Genomic DNA, 22,490 nt, shown 5'->3' with positions numbered 1-22,490 from the left:
TAGAATATAGAAAACCCACCCCAACTCACACCCTGACCAAACCAAAATAGAGACATAAACAGAATCTCTAAGGTCAGGGCATGACAGTGAGGCTCCACATGCCCTGGATGACTGGTTGCCACTGACAGATACAAATTCTTGCAAGGTAGGCCTATCCTATGTACCCTACAAGATAAATGTAGCTAAGTCACAACATAATTTTCATCTAGAATTAGATCCGCACAAGTCACACAAATCAATTGGCATGTAGGCCTAGCCTATTGATGCATGTTCAAAACTGTTAGTGGCTCTTTTGGTATTAACAAAATGAAATACAATTTTATTCCTGAACAGACTTTTAATATTGATACCCCATTCTGTATTTTGGTATTTTATTAGGATATGTTGCGAAAGCGCAGCTACTCTTCTTGGGGTCCACACAGAACATGAAACATTACATAATACAGAACATTAATAGACAAGAACAGCTCAAGGACAGAACTACATACATGTAAAAACGGCACACATATCCTACATATCAATACATACACAAAATATTCTGTATAGTGGATTTCCTCTCAACAATGGTAAACATTTTTATCTGAGAATGCAACCCTCCCTGTCCAAGACACTTTCTCCCGCCCCTTCCCTCCGTATGACCGCGAGTCGAAGCGCAGACCCCTGTCTTCACCACACGCGCCAGTCAGTCACCTGGATGCGTGAGACCCAGCAGTCGCGAAGCATATAGCGCGGGATAAAACGAAAGCTTATGAGTAATTGGACATCCTTTCTTTCTGTCAAAGGAGATAAAGCAGATGCTTCATGCGGAATGGAAGGAGATTTTGTTTCACCAAAGACGCAATGAGAGGGTCTAGGTTCAGAGATCATTGAACATTTGGTTGATACGCTTATCAGCAGAATATACGAGTTTCTTGCTCTGTGAAGGAAAATACTGTAGTTCATTTTTTCCTGAAGTGCTGTATTGTACCGAAGTTGACATGGCTCTTCTAGTCCACCTTAAGACGATCCGGGACCTTCGTGGAAAGGGGGACAGAATCGCCAAAGTCACATTTCGAGGTAAGAAACTCAAATACTTTATTATCACTACAGATGCGTTGTACGGGATGTTTTCTCTCTCTATGACCCAATAGGAATAGTCATACTGATTGCGCAGTGCCTAGGAGTTTGCGATGTGATCGATGTGATTTGGTGTATGAGCCTGTGGATAGGTAAACCCCAAGGTGGTGACGCGTCTCCTGTGGTTGCACTGAAAAGTTAGGGAAACCCCCGCCTACCTCCACAATCCCAGGAGGTGACGGAGAGAGACACAGATTGTGGAGGCGAGCTTTTATGCATTGGAATACATAATACCCATAAATAAATAAATAATAATTTATTGAGTAATTTTAGTTAGGACATCGTTTTTTAACCGTTAAGTTTAAAAATGTGTTCAATAACCTGTAGTCCTATCGATCAGAAGGATATTCTCTTCCCTATAGCCCGAGTCGTTATACGCAACCGTTATTTCACGTTTTACATTTCTACAGCTCTCATCTTTCTCCACCGTGGCTAGCCTCCCTTGCAATGCGCTCAGCTGAGCTGGATCTTACAGTATCAAAAACCATTGATTTCCATCACGGAAAGGAATGAGACTCTAATAAGGAAGCTGGCCCGTGGTCGGTGGTCCATTATGGCCAACTCCAATGGCCAGGCAGGTCTGATTGGAAACAGATTGGTAATCCCAATGCAACAATTAAACGAATGAACAATATAGGCACTGTAGATGAAGGCTAGACTGCTACGCATTCGTGTGGAGGGAATTGTGTGTGTTTTCTGTTTGAAACTGTTTGCCCGTTTCAGCACCACGGAGAGCAAATTCTGATTTTTGAGACAGCCTGTGTGTGTGTGTAGGCAGACATTAACCTTAATCTTAACCACACTGCTAACCGTTTGCCAAATTGTTATGATATAGCCAATTTGGAATTTGCCGCTAGTTGCAGTGATAAACTTTTATGACATCACAATGTCAAATTCTTCTATTATGACATCACAGTGACTAATTGTTTGTTGTTAACATTTATGACATCACAATGCTGAACTAGTAATTGAAAGAAATGTTGCGATAACTCTTTATGACAATGAGTAGCCTACTTGTTTGTAGAATAAAGGCCAATAACTGTTTACACAGTAACCCTGCCGTTTTACCAGTTGAAGTCGACACCTGCTGTATAAACTGTCTGGCACTGAAACCGTAAATTATGTGGCTTGTTGTTCAATTTAACTAAGGAACCATATAAGATGTTCGGTTTCTGAACTATTAATTTAGGATGTCAGTGAAATGGGCAACAATTTAGTAACTGGGCCGTCCCGCTCAGTAGGCAGGAATATGCAGACGCCTATGGCTGCAGATTGACGAAGGCGGCATTTTCTGAGCTAAATTGACATCCAACCACACATAAAACCTGACATAATCCCCCCCCCCCCCAAAAAAAAAAAAACAATTTCTCTCAACCGGTGGCAAATGTTTTTTTTTTAGGTGAGTGCTGCTGCCGCCCTATGATAAGCAGTGCCTCCTTTGTCAAAGGCAGGGGGAGACTAAATATTTACCATTCCCAACGTGACTCACCATGGTGTTGTTGGAGAGACGCATTACTGTGGCGCTCCACCAACATTCCGACCAAAAAAAGTATATAACACAAATCATGTAGCAGATATCAAATATGGTAGAAAGAGTATGTTGTATTTTCTGTAGCCTACAGGCTGGAGATAATGTAACGAGACAAACATTTTACATCATGCTAGTTTCTCCGATCAAATAGCCTGAACTAAATGGCGCCCAATCAAATAAAATATTAGCTGACATGTTTAACAAAAACAGGACAGGTCAAAGTAAAATGGACAATATGGAATGGACAATCACGCTAATCACGACTGCTGTCCAGGAGTTTCATCCCGTGGCCTAAATTATCATGCTCAGTGGTTTCACGTTTGTATCTGTACATGTTTTATGAGCTGATCATAGCGAAAAATAAAATGCTTCTTCTGCATTTCCCACTGTGCAAACACATTGCAAATGGGCTCAGGATAATAAGCCCTTTATAAAGTTGGGTAGCTGATATTAAGAGCATAAATAGCCACATTGATTAGAGACAGGAATCAGCACTGATAAAGCCCATGCAACGACCTACGCCCCACTAAGCACAGACTAAGGCCGACGTCTTATGGACGTCTTTAAAAAATAAAATAAAAATTACAAACGGAAGGCCTACCACATAGATGGGCATTACTAAAATTAAATTTCAGGCAACTCCAGTCCTCCGTGGCCTGATTGATGCCACACTTTTGCCCCAGCCCCAGCTAACACATCTGACACCAATAATCATCTAATCACGATCTTCTGTTTAGAATGCAATTCGTTTCATCAGTTGTGTTGACTAGGGATGGGGGAAAAGTGTGACACCACTCCAGCCCCCAAGGACTGGAATTGCCCATCCCTTTTGTAGGCTATACCTCAGTAAGCACGGACTTGACGCTAACACATTTTGGACGTATTGTTTTGGTCCTGTCCAGAGTTGTAATTCTTTTTTTGGTGCAGTCCAGACCAGCCTTGATTTCCACGTCCATGGACATTGTTTTTTTGTCCAGTCCGGACCAAATCTGAACTAATCATAGACATCAATGTTTGGTTCAGATGTTGTCCGGTCTGGAATAGCCTTTATTTGGCCCAAACATAGACGTCTATAAATGACATATTTGCAACTTTCATTCAGAACCAAAATGAACATGATTTCAATGTCTTGAAAATATATATTTTCAACACCCGGAAAATATGTGTTTTCAATATCTGTAAAATACCAATTTTCCTCTTTCATTCAGAATGGAAAATTAACCTGATTTCCGCATCCGGAAAATATGTATTTTCACCTTTCATTCAGATCCTAAATTGAACCTAACTTCAACGTCTGGGAAAATATGTATTTTATTTTCAGCTGCAATTGGTTTGTCTCGCCTAGGGTGGCAGAATGGCCATGTGTCTGATTTAACAGTGAAAGAAAACCTAGTCTCTCTCTCTCACTCTCTGTCCCCCTCCCTGTCCTTCTCCATCTCCCTCTCTCTTTCCTTCCCTATCCACCCCTCTCTCTCTGGTGTTTGAGATGTTGTTGATAGCTCCTTGCCTGGAGTACATGCTGTCAGCAAGGCCTCCTGGGTACTTTAAAATCAGACTGTTTCCTGTCTGGAGAGGAAGGGTTCTCTCAGGAAGCCCCTGCCCCACTGGGCAGGTCAACCTATATCCCTTACAGGGACAGACACTGGGGAAGGTTATGTAAGCTTTGTTACCAGTAACCACAGAGTTAGACATCTATCCCGTGGGGGGGAACATATAGATTGACCAATGTGTCTATTAAGTAGAAGAAGCTTAAGATAATATATGTTCTAAGTCCAGATATACAGTACAAAAACCTGAACATACACATGCTGTGCTGTACAGTGCATACAGTACCAGTCAAAAGTTTGGACACACCTACTCGTTCCAAGGTTTTTCTCTATTTTTACTATTTTCTACATTGTAGAATAATAGTGAAGACATCAAAACTATGAAATAACACATACGGAATCATGTAGTAACCAAAAAAGTGTTAAACAAATAAAAACACATATTTCAGATTCTTCAAAGTAGCCACCCTTTCCCTTGATGACAGCTTCTCACACTCTTGGCATTTTCACAACCAGATTCATGAGGTAGTCACCTGGAAGGAATTTCATTGAACATGTATGCCTTGTTAAAGTTCATTTGTGGAATTTCTTGACTTCTTAATGCGTTTGAGACAATCAGTTGTGTTGTGACAATGTAAGGGATTTCCTCCTCTTCTTCCGAAGAGGAGAGGCGAGAAGGATCGGAGGACCAATATGGGGCGTGGTAAGTGTCCATGGTTCTTTTAATAAGAAATACTTAACATGAACACAACTGAATACAAAAACAATAAACGTGGAACGAACGAAACCCAAAACAGTACCGTGTGGTGAAAAACACAGACACGGAAACAAACACCCACAAACAAACAGTGAAACCCAGGCTACCTAAGTATGATTCTCAATCAGAGACAACTAATGACACCTGCCTCTGATTGAGAACCATACTAGGCCGAAACATAGAAATCCCCAAATCATAGAAAACCAAACATAGACTGCCCACCCCAACTCACGCCCTGACCATACTAAATAATGACAAAACAAAGGAAATAAAGGTCAGAACGTGACAGACAAGGTATGGGTGGTATACAGAAGATAGCCCTATTTGGTAAAAGACCAAGTCCATATTATGGCAAGAAGAGCTCAAATAAGCAAAGAGAAACAACAGTCCATCATTACTTTAAGAAGGTCAGTCAATGCAGAAAATTTCAAGAACTTTGAAAGTGTCATCAAACGCGTTCGCAAAAACCATCAGGCGCTATGATGAAATTGGCTCTCATTTCCTCCACAGGAAAGGAAGACCCAGAGTTACCTCTGCTACAGAGGATAAGTTCATTAGAGATACCAGCCTCAGAAATTGCAGTCCAAATAAATGCTTCATAGAGTTCAAGTAACAGACACATCTCAACATCAACTGTTCAGAGGAGACTGTGTGAATCAGGCCTTCATGGTTGAATTGCTGCAAAGAAATCACTACTAAAGGACACCAATAATAAGAAGCAACTTGTTTGGGCCAAGAAACATGAGCAATGGACATTAGACCGGAGGAAATATGTCCTTTGGTCTGATTAGTCCACATTTGAGATTTTTGGTTCCAACCGCTGTGTATTTGTGAGACGCAGAGTAAGTGAATGGATGATCTCTGCATGTGTGGTCCCCACTGTGAAGCATGGAGGAGGTGTGATGGTGTGGGGGTGCTTTGCTGGTGACACTGTCTGTGACTTACTTAGAACTCAAGGCACGCTAAACCAGCATGGCTACCACAGCATTCTGCAGCGATCCGCCATCACATCTGGTTTGCGCTTAGTGGGACTATCATTTGTTTTTCAACAGTACAATGACCCAACACTGGGTTGTGTAACGCTGTGTAAGGGCTATTTGACCAAGAAGGAGAGTGATGGAGTGCTGCATCAGATGACCTGGCCTCCACAATCACCTGACCTCAACCCAATTGAGATGGTTTGGGATTAGCTGGACTGCAGAGGGAAGGAAAAGCAGCTAACAAGTACTCAGCATATGTGGGAACTTCTTCAAGACTGTTGGAAGATCATTCCAGGTGAATCTGGTTGAGAGAATGCCGAGAATGTGCAAAGCTGTCATCAAGACAAATGGTGGTTACTTTGAAGAATACAAATATTACATTTATTTTGATTTGTTTAACACTTTTTTTGCTTACTACATGATTCCATGTGTGTTATTTCATAGTTTTGATGTCTTCACTATTATTCTACAATGTATAAAATAGTTTTAAAAAATAAGAAAAACCCTGGAATTAGTAGGTCTGCCTAAACTTTTGACTGTTACTGTACATTTCAGTGATTGGTAGAGGACAGTCTGTCCACAAAAGCCAAGAATTTTCCCAAATCTATTGTCAACATGTGTTGAATGACAGCATGAATATTTCACCAACATAATTTTGGTAGGGTGTTGAATTGCCCGCTGGTAAAAATAGATTGTTTGGGGCTTTGTTATCTCCTAGCACTTCCCTATTCTGAAGTCAAGTACTTCCCTATTCTAAAGCCAGATACTCTAACTTCTCCTGCACTGTAAAATGGCTTGATGGTAATGCTTGTCTTCTCTTCCCGGGCCTGAGGCGAAGTTAGCACAGCCAATGTGTTACGCTGTATATAAAATAAATGAGAAATTAAATTATTATTTCCACCATCACGGAACTGAGTCAGATTCACTCTGGTTGAGATTCAATTACAGATTACTTGATTCTCAAAGAAGTTGTTATCGTTCTGCCTGCTTAGGATAATTCTCTCTCTCTCTCTCTCTCTCTCTCTCTCTCTCTCAAATTTGAAATAGTTATGAAAGGGACTCTCTCTCTCGTTTTCTCCCTCTCTGTCACTCAATTTGTTTCTTTCTGTTCCTCTGCTAAATTGTAGAAATGAAACAGTTTGCTGAACGCTCTCTTTCCTGTAAATCTTTTTTTTAATTACAGAACACTGCAAATATATTTTTTCCCTCTGCTCTGCTGGTATAACCTTTTACTTTCACTCTACAGTAAGATATCAGTAAAAAAAACGCTCTCACTCTATAAATCCCCAGGTAATTGAAAGTGCACAGACTGTCCCCGTGTCTACTATTCAACGTAGTATATTGATTGACGTACCTCGCTGTAGGTGTTTTCTAATTTTCTCCCTCTCAATCTCCTTACGTCTGTCTGTCTCTGTCTCTCTCTCTCTTTCTGTTTTTATTGACTTGCTGCTCCGCTTTGCCTTGGTCATTTATATCTCTGCCATGGTCCCACATTACCAGGTTTTTTTTAAATCTCTCACTCCCGATGCCTTGTTACATTTGAATTGTTTGGTGTTAAGCGTACTTACATAACATTATGGCCTCTATTTTTTAGCTAGTGCTAAGGTGATGGAAGTATCAAACGCACGTTAGTGTGCAATTTCGTCATGTAATTCTGGTGCACTGGCATTTTCCAGCCCTAACGCCAGGTTTGGCAATTTACCTGTCTATCATCAGCTCGCTTGCGCTGAGGTGGGTGGGAACGGGTGCAATATTTAAGGTGTGTCCTTAAAAACAAGTGTAAAAGTGAGAATTTCATGCAGTGGTAATGGGAAGTTTTAAGACCCACCAAAATCAGGCCTTAACAGTTACACAGTTGATAATGGCATGGATTTTGACATTGGAAGCGCAGGCTATCCAGCCATGACGCACAGTGCTCATGGAAGGCGAGATATGCCTCTTGTACCGGTGAGTCTAGTATAATTCTATATATTTTTTCAAATATTGGTTTCCCGCCATTTCATTTAATTTGACAAAAAACAAACTTATTAGAGAGATTCACCGTCCATGGGTTTACCCTTGAAAACGAACATAGCTTGAATTAAATGCAATTCCGTCAGTTATTTCTGGAGAAGTGCAAATATGATCAGTAAGATGGTACCATGAAGGTTAAAAAACACTACATTTCCCAGCAGTATAACGATGAGTAGACATTCCCCCTTTCTCTTTATATTGGATCTTTATCCAGCTTCTGTGAAAAGTTTGGATGTACAGTTGAAGTTGGAAGTTTACATACACTTAGGTTGGAGTCATTAAAGCTAGCTTTTCAACCCTATCCACAACTATAGTTTTGTCAAGTCGTTTAGGACATCTACTTTCGTGCATGACACAAGTCATTTTTCCAAAATTGTTTACAGACAGATTATTTCAGTTACAATTCACTGTATCACATTTCCAGTGGGTCAAAAGGTTACATACACTAAGTTGACTGTGCCTTTAAACAGCTTTGAAAATTCCCAAAAATGATGTCATGGCTTTAGAAGCTTCTGATAGGCTAATTGACATCATTTGAGTCAATTGGAAGTGTACCTGTGGATGTATTTCAAGGCCTACCTTCAAACTCAGTGCCTCTTTGCATGGGAAAATCAAAAGAAATCAGCCAAGACCTATGAAAGAAACGTGTACTTCCACAAGTCTGGTTCATCCTTGGGAGCAATTTTCAAACGCCTGAAGGTACCACGTTCATCTGTACAAACAATAGTACACAAGTATAAACACCATGGGAACACGCAGCCGTCATACCACTCAGGAAGGAGATGCGTTCTGTCTCCTAGAGATGAATGTAATCCCAGAACAACAACAAAGGACCTTGTGAAGATGCTGGAGGAAACAGGTACAAAAGTATCTATATCCACAGTAAAACGAGTCCTATATCGACATAACCTGAAAGGCCACTGCTCCAAAACCGCAATAAAAAAAGCCAGACTACGGTTTGCAACTGCACATGGGGACAAAGATCGTACTTTTTGGAGAAACGTCCTCTGGTCTGAGGAAACAAAAATAGAACTGTTTGGCCATAATGACCATCGTTATGTTTGGAGGAAAAAGGGGGAGGCTTGCAAGCCGAAGAGCACCATCCCAACTGTGAAGCACGGGGGTGGCAGCATCATGTTGTGGGGGTGCTTGTGCACTTCACAAAATTGATGGCATCTTGAGGAAGGAACTTATGTGGATATATTGAAGCAACATCTCAAGACGTCAGTCAGGAAGTTAAAGCTTGGTCGTAAATGGGTCTTCCAAATGGACAATGACCCCAAGTATACTTCCAAAGTTGTGGCAAAATTAATTAAGGACAACAAAGTCAAGGTATTGGAGTGTCCATCACAAAGCCCTGACCTCAATCATATAGAAAATGTGTTAGCAGAATTGAAAAAGAGATCCTACAAACCTGACTCAGTTATACACAAGCTCTGTCAGGAGGAATGGGCCAAAATTCACCCAACTTATTGTGGGAAGCTTTTGGAAGGCTACCCGAAACGTTTGACCCAAGTTAAACAATTTAAAGGCAATGCTACCAAATACTAATTGACTGTATGTAAACTTCTGACCCACTGGGAATGTGATGAAAGAAATAAAAGCTGAAATAAATAATTCTCTCTACTATTATTCTGACATTTTACATTCTTAAAATAAAGTGGTGATCCTAACTGACCTAAGACAGGGAATTCTTAATTGGACGAAATGTCAGGAATTGTGAAAAACTGAGTTTAAATGTATTTGGCTAAGGTGTATGTAAACCTCCGACTTCAACTTTACGTAAAACCATCCATAGTCCAAGTAGGCTTGTCTGTATTATACGCCCACAGGGAGTAATGATGGTGCCTGTAACTGTATTTAGATATAGCCTATTTAAAATTTGATAAGATTTACAGAGACAGGATTTACAGAGTATAATGGCTGTGACTGGAGAAAATTGAGGATGGATCAACAACATTGTAGTTACTCCACAATACTAACCTAATTGACAGAGTGAAAAGAAGGAAGCCTGTACATAATAAAAATATTCCAAAACATGATTCCTGTTTGCATCAAGGCACTAAAGAAAAACTCCTAAATATGTTGCAAAGAAATTAACTTTATGTCTTGATTACAAAGTGTTATGTTTGGGGCAAATCCAACACAACACATCACTGAGTACCACGCTTCATATTTTCAAGCACGGTGGTGGCTGCATTATGTTATGGGTATGCTTGTCATCGGCAAGAACTTGGGAGTTTTCAGGGATAAAACTGTATGGAGCTAAGCACAGGCAAAATCCTAAAGGAAAACCTGGTTCAGCCTGCTTTTCACCAGACACTGGGAGATCATTTCACCTTTCAGCAGGACAGTAACCTAAAACACAAGGCCAAATATACACTGGCGTTGCATACCAAGAAGACAGTGAATGTTCCTGAGTGGCAGAGTTACAGTTTTGACTTAAATCTACTTGAAAATCAATGGCAAGACCAGAAAAAGATTGTCTAGCAATGATCAACAATCAATTTGACAGAGCTTGAAGAATTATGAAAAGAATAATGGGCAAATGTTGCACAATTCAGGTGTAGAAGTGATTTACCCAGTGACTTACCCAGAAATACTCACCGCTGTATTCGTTGCCTCATTCACAAGAATAGACCCAATAGGCACTGTATTTACTGTGTTTGTTTTCGAACTGTATGTACACTGAATATGCCCAACTTTAGGAACACCTTCCTAATTTTGAGTTGCCCTTTTGCCCCGAGTCCAGCCTCAATTCGTCGGGGAATGGACTCCATAAGGTATCGTAGGCATTTCACAGGGATGCTGGCCCATGTTGACTCCAATGCTTCCCACATTTTTGTCAAGTTGGCTGGCTGTCCTATGGGTGGTGGACCATTCTTGATACACACGGGAACCTGTTGAGTGTGAAAAACCCTGCAGCAATGCAGTTCGTGACACAAATCGCCTGACACCTACTACCATACCCCATTCAAAGGCACTGAAAACGTTTGTCTTGCCCATTCACCCTCTGATTGGCACACATACACAATCCATGTCTCAATTGTCTCAAGGCTTAAGAATCCTTCTTTAACCTGTCTGCTCCCCTTCATCTACTTTGATTGAAGTGGATTTAATAAGTTACATCAATAAGGGATCATAGCTTTCACCTGGATTCACCTGGTCAGTCTATCTATGTCATGGAACGAGCAGGTGTCCTTAATTAATGTTTTGTATACTCAGTGTATATTGGTGCATAATTTCTTAAACAACCTGACGGAAAATGTAAAAGATGTTTAGCTACAAATTCACACAGTGGTAATTGAATTATAATGGAGGTATTGCTGTGCTCGTGCTTCTCCTTTTCTTTAAAAACATAATGTCTGCATAGAGAGATGTAGTTCTCTCTCTATCTTTTCCCCCCTCTGTTTCGTGAGTCCTAAGTTAGTCGTTTATCTGTCTGCCTGTCTTTCTCTCCTTTGGCTCCTCGTATCAAGTGTGGTTTTATGTTTGTCATTAGGTTATTATAGCCCCATTACTCTGTCTTGCCCTTTCCACGTAGTCTGACACATTTAGGATCTTGTAAGGTAGTGGACTCTACGGTCTTGTCAGGGGTACGGAGCATGAGGAGTCAGATGGAATTCACGTGCAAAAAGGTGGTATTCAGTTACAGGTGCAGAAGGTGAGCTGGAATCATGGATATTGATATTCATGAACACTTGACTGGCAAAAATAACAAACAAGTAACATAAATGTAACAGCCAATTCACAGAAGCGAAAGGCTTCTAAGGCAGAGCGCCTAAATCTTTGACAAAGTGCTAGTAACACACCTGACAAAATGTCACTCCAGCCAAAGCTCTCCTAAAAATGAGCAACTTGAAAAGGAAAACAGCCCAACCCCTGACACTGGTATAATCCAAAATGCACCTTAACAGGTATTTCATTAATTAACACGAATGATTTCCTTCACAATCAATAATATCATATCAATGGCCAATACATAATACATTTCAACACCTCAGAATGTCATATCACAAACATTTAACAAATAAAGATACAGTTTTAGGAAAACACCACTCAACATAGAACATTCTAATTACTGCTCTTCAGTCCACAAACAACTTGCGGTGGTGAGTACGGGTCTCCCTTACGAAAAAGATTGCAGTAAAAAGTGCAATAACTGCAGTCGACTGGTATTTTGGACGTAGTAATTGCAGAATAACTGCTTACTTGCAAGCCCTTGACCAACAATGCAGTTTTAAGAAAAATAAGTGTTAACTTAACTAAAGTCAAAAATAAAAGAGCAAAAATAACAATAATGAGGCTATATACACGGGGTACAGGTACCGAGTCAATGTGCAGGGGTACAGGTTAGTTGAGGTAATTAAGGTAATATGTACAGTACCAGTCAAAAGTTTGGACAGACCTACTAATTCCAGGGTTTTCTTTCTTTTTTATATTTTCTACATTGTAGAATAATAGAGAAGACATCACAACTATGAAAGAACACATGTAATCTTGTAGTAACCAAAAAGTATATATTTTATGTTTCAGATTCTTCAAATTAGCCACCCTTTGCCTTGATAACAGCTTTCCTCAAGATGCCATGAGGAATGTTTTTCCAACAGTCTTGAAGGAGTTCCCTACCTTGGCACAACACAACACAAACACATTAAGAAGGAAAATATTCCACAAATGAACTTTTAACAAGGCACACCTGGTAATTGAAATGCATTCCAGGTGACTACTTCATGATGCTGGTTCAGGGCAAAGGGTAGCTGTGTGTGCAAATAGTCCGGGTAACCATAAGATTAGATGTTCAGGAGTCTTATGGCTTGGGGGTAGAAGCTGTTTAGAAGCCTTTTGGACCTAGACTTGGCTCTCCGGTGCTGCTTGCCCTGCGGTAGCAGAGAGAACAATCTATGACTGGAGTCTTTGGCAATTTTTAGGGCCTTCCTCTGACACCGCCTGGTATAGAGGTCCTGGATGGCAGGAAGCTTGGCCCCAGTGATGTACTGGGCCGTACGCACTACCCTCTGTAGCACCTTGCAGTCGGAGGCTGAGCAGTTTCCATGCCAAGTGGTGATGCAACCATGCTCTCAATGGTGCAGCTGTAGAACTTTTGAGGATCTGAGGAGACATGCCAAATCTTTTCAGTCTCCTGAGGGGGAATAGGCGTTGCCGTGCCGTCTTTCACAACTGTCTTGGTGTGCTTGGACCATGATAGTTTGTTGGTGATGTGGACACCAAGAAACTTGAAGCTCTCAACCTGCTCCACTACTGCCCTGTCAATGAGAATGGGGCCCTCCTTTTCCTGTAATCCACAATCATTCCTTCTCCTTTTATTTAAAAATATAATGTATGCGTCGAGAGATGTAGTTCTCTGTCTCTCTCTTTTCCTCTCACATTTTTTGCCTGTCACATTCAGTGTCATTATGAGTCCTAATTTAGTCTTTATCCGTCTGCCTGTCTTTCTCTCCTCTGGCTCGTCGAATCAAGCCAAGTAGAGAGGTAAAAGTTGTATTCGGTGCATGTGACAAATTAAAATGGGATTTGATTTGAGTTATACTGCAATCGAACTGCAGTCATACTGCACTCTGACTGCAATCATTTTTCGTAAGGGCTGCGATACAATAAACATTTTAACTTTGAAATATAGCATTTTTGCTAATTCTTCTTGCGTGTTAACTTTTTATAATAACAGTGGAACTAGCCGTAGGAATACGCTTGCGAAACATCAACATTTGCAAGTGTTTTGGCACCAAACAGCAATGGTGTGAAATGTCCAGTGAATGTATATATTTGCTTTGCAATGTGTTATTCAACACATACTGTATAGAAGACTCATTGACCCACATGCATTTTTATTTTTGTAATTTCATTTGAGACTTTTGAACCTGTCTAACCCCTGACCTCTGTCCTTCCACCCCTCAGGTCTGTCGCTCTACACGCATGTGCTGGAAAACTGTGAGGATGAGGCCAGATTTGATGAGGTTTGTAAACTCTTCTATTAGTCCCATTCCATCTTATAGCTTCCAAATAGCTATCAAGCCCTTTCTCTTTCGAGTTTATATTTAATCTCCACCCAGCACAGCCAGAAGAGGACTGGCCACCCCTCATAGCCTGGTTCCTCTCTAGATTTCTTCCACTAGGCTGCCTGCCGGCCAATGATGGAGACAGAAAGAAAGACAGAAAGGTTATATGTTCGATACCCATCTTAACCCTTCATGTCTGAGTGCCTATGTATGTAATGTATCCATCTCCCCCTACCTATTGACTTTTCTAACACAAAAATATCAATCAATCAATCACATTTATTTATAAAACCCTTCTTACATCAGCTGATGTCACAAAGTGCTGTTCAGAAACCCAGCCTAAAACCTAAAAAAAAGCAAGCAATGCAGGTGTAGAAGCACAGTGGCTAGGAAGAAAGAGAGAGAGAGAGAGAGAGAGAGAGAGAGAGAGAGAGAGAGAGAGAGAGATACTTAAATTGACACAGGACACAGGATAAGACTGGAGAAATACTCCAGATATAACAGACTGACCCTAGCCCCCAACACATTAACTACTGCAGCATAAATACCGGAGGCTGAGACAGGATTCAAGCCAATGAGCTTCAGCCCCTTGCATTTGAATGACAGCTTGCAAAAGGCCTGTCCAGCTTTATCCAATGAGGTTGCAGGGCGGGGCCAATGGCTCAGTGGACACATCAAAGAGAGAGAGAGCAATGATGTGGTGCACATATCTGCACATAACCTTTGGCTTGTGAGTGCTACTTTAGAACTACTAGCTAAAAAGTATACAAACGTACCGGAGAATCTCTTTAAGATAAGAGGAAGGAATCTCCTTTGTTGTCCACTCTAATGGGCCACTTGCAACTTCGGTATTTGGTGGAGGTCTATGTGGGGTTGAGATGGCCGTGAGAGGTAGAGGATGGCAGCCATGTATGACATTAAATACTTGGTTATAGTGGGATTACACCAGACAAAGCGAGATCTGAGATTTATCTGGAATATGATAGGGAGAAATTTACATTTACATTGGCCATATAAATGAACAAATGACATTAGCAGGCATTAGATCCCTGCTCTACTCTGAATATGATTATAATAAATTGTAGACCTGTAATGCCTCAGGATCCAGTAGCTTTGGTGGAGGCTGCCTCTGTTTTGCTCTGTAGCTCTTGGATTCATGGACGTTTCTCGGTAGGATTCCTCTTGTCAGGTTGGAAAATCAGCTTTGTAATGCTTTTAGACATGAAGGCTACCAGTGGGAATGGGATGGAGGTAAGGAGGGAAGGCAGGGTAGGAGGAATTGAAAGATGGTGGAGTGTAGTGTGAGAGGGGTCGAGAATGAAATACAGAGAGAGGGGAGACAGAAATATAACGAGGGAAAGACAGAAATATAAAGAGGGAAAGAGAGATAGAAAGAGAGAGATAAAGTGTACCAGACAAAAGACTATGCATTCCCATGGCGTTTACATTAGAGTTTTAATCTCACATAGAAGAGAGCTTGAGAGTTACTACTTGTTGTTTAAGGGCAGAACATGTTCCCTTTGATGGGAGTAGCTTGACTCAGCTACTGAGTGCTGTTTCCTTTGCTCATAGGATCAACGGTTTTATGGGACTTAACCCTTGTGTCGTCTTAACATTCTGTATCCTCCCCTTGTCCTGAGGGTCAAACATGACCCACCTTCGCTAAACCCCTAAAATAAAGCAGCTTAATTGAATTTTAAACCCCAAATCTATTTTGCATGAAGAAACAACCTGTTATTCATCACAAACTTTGTGAATATCTGGGTTTCCCTCTTCACAGTGCAGAAGGACTGCATTTAATCAGTGGACACAACACATTTTTATTACAACACACCTGTCATGTTTGTTTTCTTTACTAAAGCAGAGGTTTATTATTATTATTGCTAAAGGTACTGCATAGGTGTAAACACATTTTTTTAGCAAGAGATAGCACTTTATAGCCTAAGAAAGTAGCAGAAATGTGCAGAAAGTAGTTTTGAATGCATTTAACTGAAGGGAAACAATAACAGTCTTGACCTTTTTTTGGCAACATAATGATATATTATTATATACTGTACAATGAGGAATTCAACTACAGAATACTAGTCTTCTCCCATTTTTTGAACCATTGCCCTCACCCACAAGGTGTATAAACAACAACAATAAACAATAATAAAATAAGATAATAGATACAAAACAAAAACATAAAACATAACATAAATCAATCAACTCTAATTAGCACATGTAGGACAGTATGCAAGAGTGTGTGCATGGACTTTGTAGATGTATTTCTCACATGCGCAGCACATAGTATTTGTTTTATCCTCCTCTTGCCTGCCCCAGCTTCAGCCTCAGGTGGATCAGGCCAATAGTCTGCTCCAGGAACACCCTTCTCTTGTTCCGCTTATCAGGCATCCAGGTAGGGTTGATCTTGTTCCATATCACAAAGGCATTGTATGAGGACACATCAATGATGTTATGGAAGATGACCAGGGGCCAGCGGGCAGTCATCCTCCTGCAGCTGTAAGTTCCAATCACCTTGTCCAGGTTGTCCACGCCTCCTTTGTTGTGGTTGTAGTCCAGCATGATGGCTGGCTTCCTGTCCTCACGATCACTGATCTCAGCCATTCTGTGCAGTGTGCTCAGGAGGACCACATTCTTGTTCCTCTTTGGGAGGTAAGAAACTAGAGTGGTGGTGGGAGTGAAGGAAAACTTTGATGAGAAGGCTTCTCTCCCCCTTATTGTGAGGAGTGCAGGGGGGAGCTCAGGCTTGCTCTTCCTCTTCAGGAGCTGCTGGATGAGTTCAGAAATTGTCACACGTGACAATGTACCCCCTCAGTCCATCTGTCACATCAAGCACAACCAGCATCCCCTGGTTCTTCTCCGGGCCTCCACTCGGTCGGCTTCCCTGTGTAGACTTGCATCTTCCAAGCGTAGCTGGATTGTGCATCACAGGCCACCCATATCTTGATGCAATACTTTGCTGGCTTGCTGGGCATATACTTATCACATTTCATTTCAAGACCCAAGTGCAGACTGTGTTGAATTAACAATGTTTATTACAACAACAGGGGCTGGGAAACAACAGGTCAAGGCAGGCAGGGGTCAGTTATCCAGAGTAGGGGGAAAGGCACCGGACGGCAGGCAGGCTCAGAGTCAGCCAGAGTGGAAGGCAGGCGGGCTCAGAGTCAGGACAGGCAATGGTCAAAACCAGGACTGCGAGAAAAGAGAGATGGGGAAAAGCAGGAGCTGAGAAACAAACGGCTTGTTTACTTGACAAACAAGACAAACTGGAAACAGACAAACAAAGAACACAGGTATAAGTACCCAGGGGATAATGGGGAGAATGGGCGACACCTGGAGGGGGTGGAGACAAACACAATGGAAAGGTAAAACAGATTAGGGTGTGACAATACTGTCGGAAAGAACAGCAACCCTTTGACAAAAGAGATTACTATCAGTAATTAGTATCAGTGTCACAGAAAACAATCACATAAATCAATGATATTACAGCAATACATAATAAACAGTAAAAATCACTTACATTACAGATATGAAAGTAAAAATGTATCTCTGAATGGAACCAGTTGCTCATCCACTGTTACTTCAGGCCCAGGGTTGTAGAGGTATGGCAGACGCTCCACCCGCTACTCCCAGTCCTCTCTCCAGTTTGTCTCTCACATATCTTGCAGGTCTTTTTTTATTTTATTTCACCTTTATTTAACCAGGTAACTGCAACCTGGCCAAGATAAAGCAAAGCAGTGCGACAAAAACAAAAACACAGAGTTACACATGGGATAAACAAACGTACAGTCTATAACACAGTAGAAATGTATATGTACAGTGTGTCACGTTCGTTGAAAGGTGGATTGGACCAAGGTACAGCGTGGTAGACGTACATTTTTCCTTTATTTTAAATGACACTGAAAAACCAACAAAATACAAAAACGAACGTAAAGCTACATGCAGTGCAGAAAGCAACTACACACAAACATAGTCAAGATCCCACAAACTAAAGGTGGAAAAAAAGGCTGCCTAAGTATGATCCCCAATCAGAGACAACTATAGACAGCTGCTTCTGATTGGGAACCATACCCGGCCAACAAAGAAATAGAAAAACTAGAATGCCCACCCAAATCACACCCTGACCTAACCAAATAGAGAAATAAAAAGGCTCTCTAAGGTCAGTGAATGACAGTGTGCAAATGTAGTAAGATTAGGGAGGTAAGGCAATAAATAGGCCATATAGGCGAAATAATTACAATTTACCATTAAGTAGAGATACTGGGGTGCAAAAGAGCAAAAAAAAAGTAACAATATGAGGATGAGGTAGTTGGGTGGGCTATTTACAGATGTCCTGTGTACAGGTGTAGTGATCGGTGAGCTGCTCTGACAGCTGATGCTAAAAGTTAGTGAGAGAGATATAAGTCTCCAGCTTCAGTGATGTTTGCAATTCGTTCCAATCATTGGCAGCAGAGAACTGTAAGGAAAGGCGGCCAAAGGAAGTGTTGGCTTTGGGGATGACAAGTGAAAAATTCCTTCTGGAGCATGTGCGAAGGGAGGGTGTTGCTATGGTGACAAGTGAGCTAAGTGAGATAAGTGAGATAAGGTGGGGCTTTACCTAGACTTATATACAAAGACTTATAGATGACCTGGAGCCAGTGGGTTTGGCGACAAATATGTAGCGAGGATCAGCCAACAAGAGCATGCAGGTTGCAGTTGTGGGTAGTATATGGGGCTTTGGTGACAAAACGGATGGCACTGTGATAGACTACATCCAATTTGCTGAGTAGAGTTTTGGAGGCTATTTTGTAAGTGACATCGCTGAAGTCAAGGATCGGTAGGATAGTTATTTTTAAGAGGGTATATTTGGCAGAATGAGTGAAGGAGGCTTTGTTGCGAAATAGGAAGCCGATTCTAGATGTCATTTTGGATTGGAGATGCTTAATGTGTGTCTGGAAGGAGAGTTTACAGTCTAACCAGACACCTAGGTATTTGTAGTTGTCCACATTTTCGGATTCATCCAAGTCGGAACCATCCAGAGTAGTGATGCTAGTCAGGCGGGCGGGTGCGCCCAGCAATTGGTTGAATAGCATGCATTTAGTTTTACTAGCATTTAAAAGCAGTTGGAGGCCACGGAAAGAGTGTTGTATGGCATTGAAGCTCGTTTGGAGGTTTGTTAACCTTTCTAGCGCATGGGGTTCCGAAATATGTAACTTTCACACATTAACAAGTCCAATACAGCAACTGAAAGATAAACATCTTGTTAATCTACCTATCGTGAACGATTAAAAAAATGCTTTACAGCTAAAACACAACATATTAGATGTTAGATCACCGCCAAGCCGAAAAAAACATAGCCATTTTTCCAGCCAAAGATAGGAGTCACAAAAAGCAGAAATATAGATAAAATGAATCACTAACCTTTGATGATCTTCATCAGATGACACTCATAGGACATCATGTTACACAATAGATGTATGTTTTGTTCGATAATGTGCATATTTATATCCAAAAATCTCAGTTTACATTGGCGCCTTACGTGCAGTAATGTTTTGATTCCAAAACATTCTGTGATTTTAGCAGAAATACTAATTGATAAAAGATACTAGTGTTATTCACAGAATAAAAGACAGACTTCTCCTTAATGCAACCGCTGTGTCAGATTTTAAAAAAACTTTACGGAAAAAGCATAATCTGAGAACGGCGCTCAGAACCCAAAACAGCCAGAGGAATAGCCGCCATTTTGGAATCAACAAAGTTAGAATCAACACCATAAATATTCACTTACCTTTGATGATCTTCATCAGAAGGCACTCACAGGAATCCCAGTTCGACAATAAATTACTGATTTGTTCCATAAAGTACCATCATTTATGTCCAAATTGTAACATCTTCATGAGGCGTGAGCATTTCATCCAGACAAAAACTCGAAAAGTTCCCTTACAGTCCTTTATAAACATGTCAAACTATGTATGGAATCAATCGTTAGGATGTTTTTAATATAAAACATAAAAAATGTTCCAACCGGAAAATTCCTTTGTCTTCAGAAAAGGCACTGGAATGAGAGGTAACTCTGTCGGTAGCGCGTGTCATGAGACCGAGGCACTATGCCAGGCCACTGACTCAAACAGGTCTCATGAGCCCCTTCTTTATAGTAGAAACCTAATTCAACTTTCAAAAGACAGTTGACATCTAGTGGAAGCCGTAGGAAGTGCAACCTCATCCATATCTCAATGTGTACTCGGTAGGCAAAGTTTTGAAAAACTACAAACCTCAGATGTCCCACTTCCTGGTTGTATTTTTCTCAGGTTTTCGCCTGCCATATGAGTTTTGTTATACTCACAGACATCATTCAAACAGTTTTGGAAACTTCAGAGTATTTTCTATCCAATACTAATAATAATATGCATATATTAGCATCTGGGACAGAGTAGGAGGCAGTTCACTCTGGGCATGCTATTCATCCAAAAGTGAAAATGCTGCCCCCTATCCCAAAAAGGTTTTAACCCAGTGTCCAAAGAACGGCCAGATGTATACAGAATGGTGTCGTCTGCGTAGAGGTGGATCAGAGAATCACCAGCAAGGGCGACATTGATGTATACAGAGAAAAGAGTCGGCCTGAGAATTGAACACTGTGGCACCCCCATAGAGCCTGCCAGAGGTCCGGACAACAGGCCCTTCAATTTGACACACTGAACTCAGAGAAGTAGTCGGTGAACCAGGCGAGGCAGTCATTTGAGAAACAAAGGCTATTGAGTCTGCCGATAAGAATAGGATGATTGACAGAGTGGAAAGCTTTGGCCAGGTCGATGTAGACGGCTGCACAGTACTGTCTTTTATCGATGGCGGTTTATTGATGCCGTTTAGGACCTTGAGCGTGGCTAAGGTTCCCCCATGACCAGCTCAGAAACCAGATTACATAGTGGGTTTCGAAATGGTCGGTGATCTGTTTGTTGACTTGGCTTTCGAAGATTTTAGAAATGCAGGGCAGGATGGATATAGGTATATAACAGTTTGGGTCTAGAGTGTCTCCCCCTTTGAAGAGGGGATGACCGTGACAGCTTTCCAATCTTTGGGGATCTCAAACGATACGAAAGCGAGGTTGAACAGGCTAGCAATTTCAGCGGATAATTTTAGAACGAGAGTGTCCAGATTGTCTAGCCCAGCTGATTTGTAGGGATCCAGATTTTGCAGATCTTTCAGTACATCAGCTGTCTGGATTTGGTGAAGGAGAAGCGGGGGGGGCTTTGGGCAAGTTTCTGCGTCCCCGAGGTGGAAAGCATGGCCAGCCGTAGAAAAATGCTTACTGAAATGATCGATTATCGTAGATTTATCGGTGGTACAGTGTTTCCTAGCCTCAGTACAGTGGGCAGCTGGGAGGAGGTGCTCTTTTTCTCCATGGACTTTACGTGCACTCATGGCTTCAGCAAAGAGAGAACTGGGGAGACTGTCATCTGCAGCACCTTTATAGCCTCTGACTGCATTCCCCATTAGTAAATAATGCTTTCAAGAAATGTTTATTTTGTCTGAAATGTTGTATATTTTTTCTGTGAACTTTTTCTGTCATGTTTGGGGTCATGGAGAGGAGACGCTGCACATGCACAAGAAAGTTTTAGTTTTGTCTGAGTTCAATCAGTAGCACACATATTCTCAATTTCTCATTGTGTGTGTGTGTGTCTTTGTAGTTTTTGTGGTGTGTAAATTATTTTATAACTGCCAGGTCAAAAATGACCCGAAGACAATCTTTGTACCCTGGTGGTGTACAGCTTTCATGGAAATATAAACAAAGGTGATGTTTCACTCTTTTTTATTGTTGGGGCCACTCTAGGAAATGCAATCAAATTTAAAGTTGAAAAAAGATCATTTAGGGGGTTTTCGCTGCTGTCATTTTTGACCCTTAAGACAACACAAGGGATACTTGGGGATTTTGGCAATGGTACACTCTATCTACTTCCCCAGAGAAGTAGACACACACACACACACACACACACACACACACACACACACACACACACACACACACACACACACACACACACATACTACTTTTCTGAGCTTTCCTTGAGCCCTCACTAACAGTAGCTGGTACAGTTACTGTAGGAGAAATTATCTGATCAGACAGAGCCTTATCCTACTCTCCCTGCCCTGTCTTTATGTATCCAAACCATTAAACGATGAAGAGGTCATTATGTCAACTCAACATCAATAGATTGTCCAGTCTGGCCCCAGGCAGCCTAGGGCATAGAGCAAAGCCTCAACAGTGTGAGTATGTGGGTGTTTTATCTTAAAAGTTGACCCAAAAAGCTTTGGATGTGATAGCAGTTTAATTTTCATCATCCTAATCATCGTCCTCCTCATCATCTTCTTTATAAAACTCACTGTATAACCCAGCCCAGGATCTCTAGCAGAGCACCGCACCATTAGCATAAAGATAGGAGGCCTGTTTCTTCATGCATGGCCTGGAACATGCCTTTGATATTCTACTGGATGCTGAATCTGTATTCATAATTCAACGCAGCTGGGTTTGAGGGTTAGCTTTTAGCTGCA

General features: G+C 41.3%; 1 protein-coding gene across 5 annotated transcripts in view; it reads left to right on the top strand.

The window, feature by feature from the left end:
• Positions 1 to 683: 683 nt before the first annotated feature.
• LOC110530908 (otoferlin) overlaps positions 684 to 22,490 on the top strand; it is a 152,732-nt gene continuing 130,925 nt past the window's right edge. For all 5 annotated transcript variants that reach the window (XM_036985435.1, XM_036985432.1, XM_036985434.1 and 2 more), the window contains exons 1-2: positions 684 to 1,056; positions 13,861 to 13,919. In XM_036985435.1, coding sequence (XP_036841330.1) covers positions 978 to 1,056; positions 13,861 to 13,919 — 138 coding nt within the window. In that variant the 5' untranslated portion in view covers positions 684 to 977. The remainder of the gene's footprint in view (positions 1,057 to 13,860; positions 13,920 to 22,490) is intronic.

The sequence above is a fragment of the Oncorhynchus mykiss genome, chromosome 8 (assembly GCF_013265735.2).
Source record: "Oncorhynchus mykiss isolate Arlee chromosome 8, USDA_OmykA_1.1, whole genome shotgun sequence".
Taxonomy (NCBI): domain Eukaryota; kingdom Metazoa; phylum Chordata; class Actinopteri; order Salmoniformes; family Salmonidae; genus Oncorhynchus; species Oncorhynchus mykiss.
This window is presented reverse-complemented; position numbering and strand designations above follow the sequence as displayed.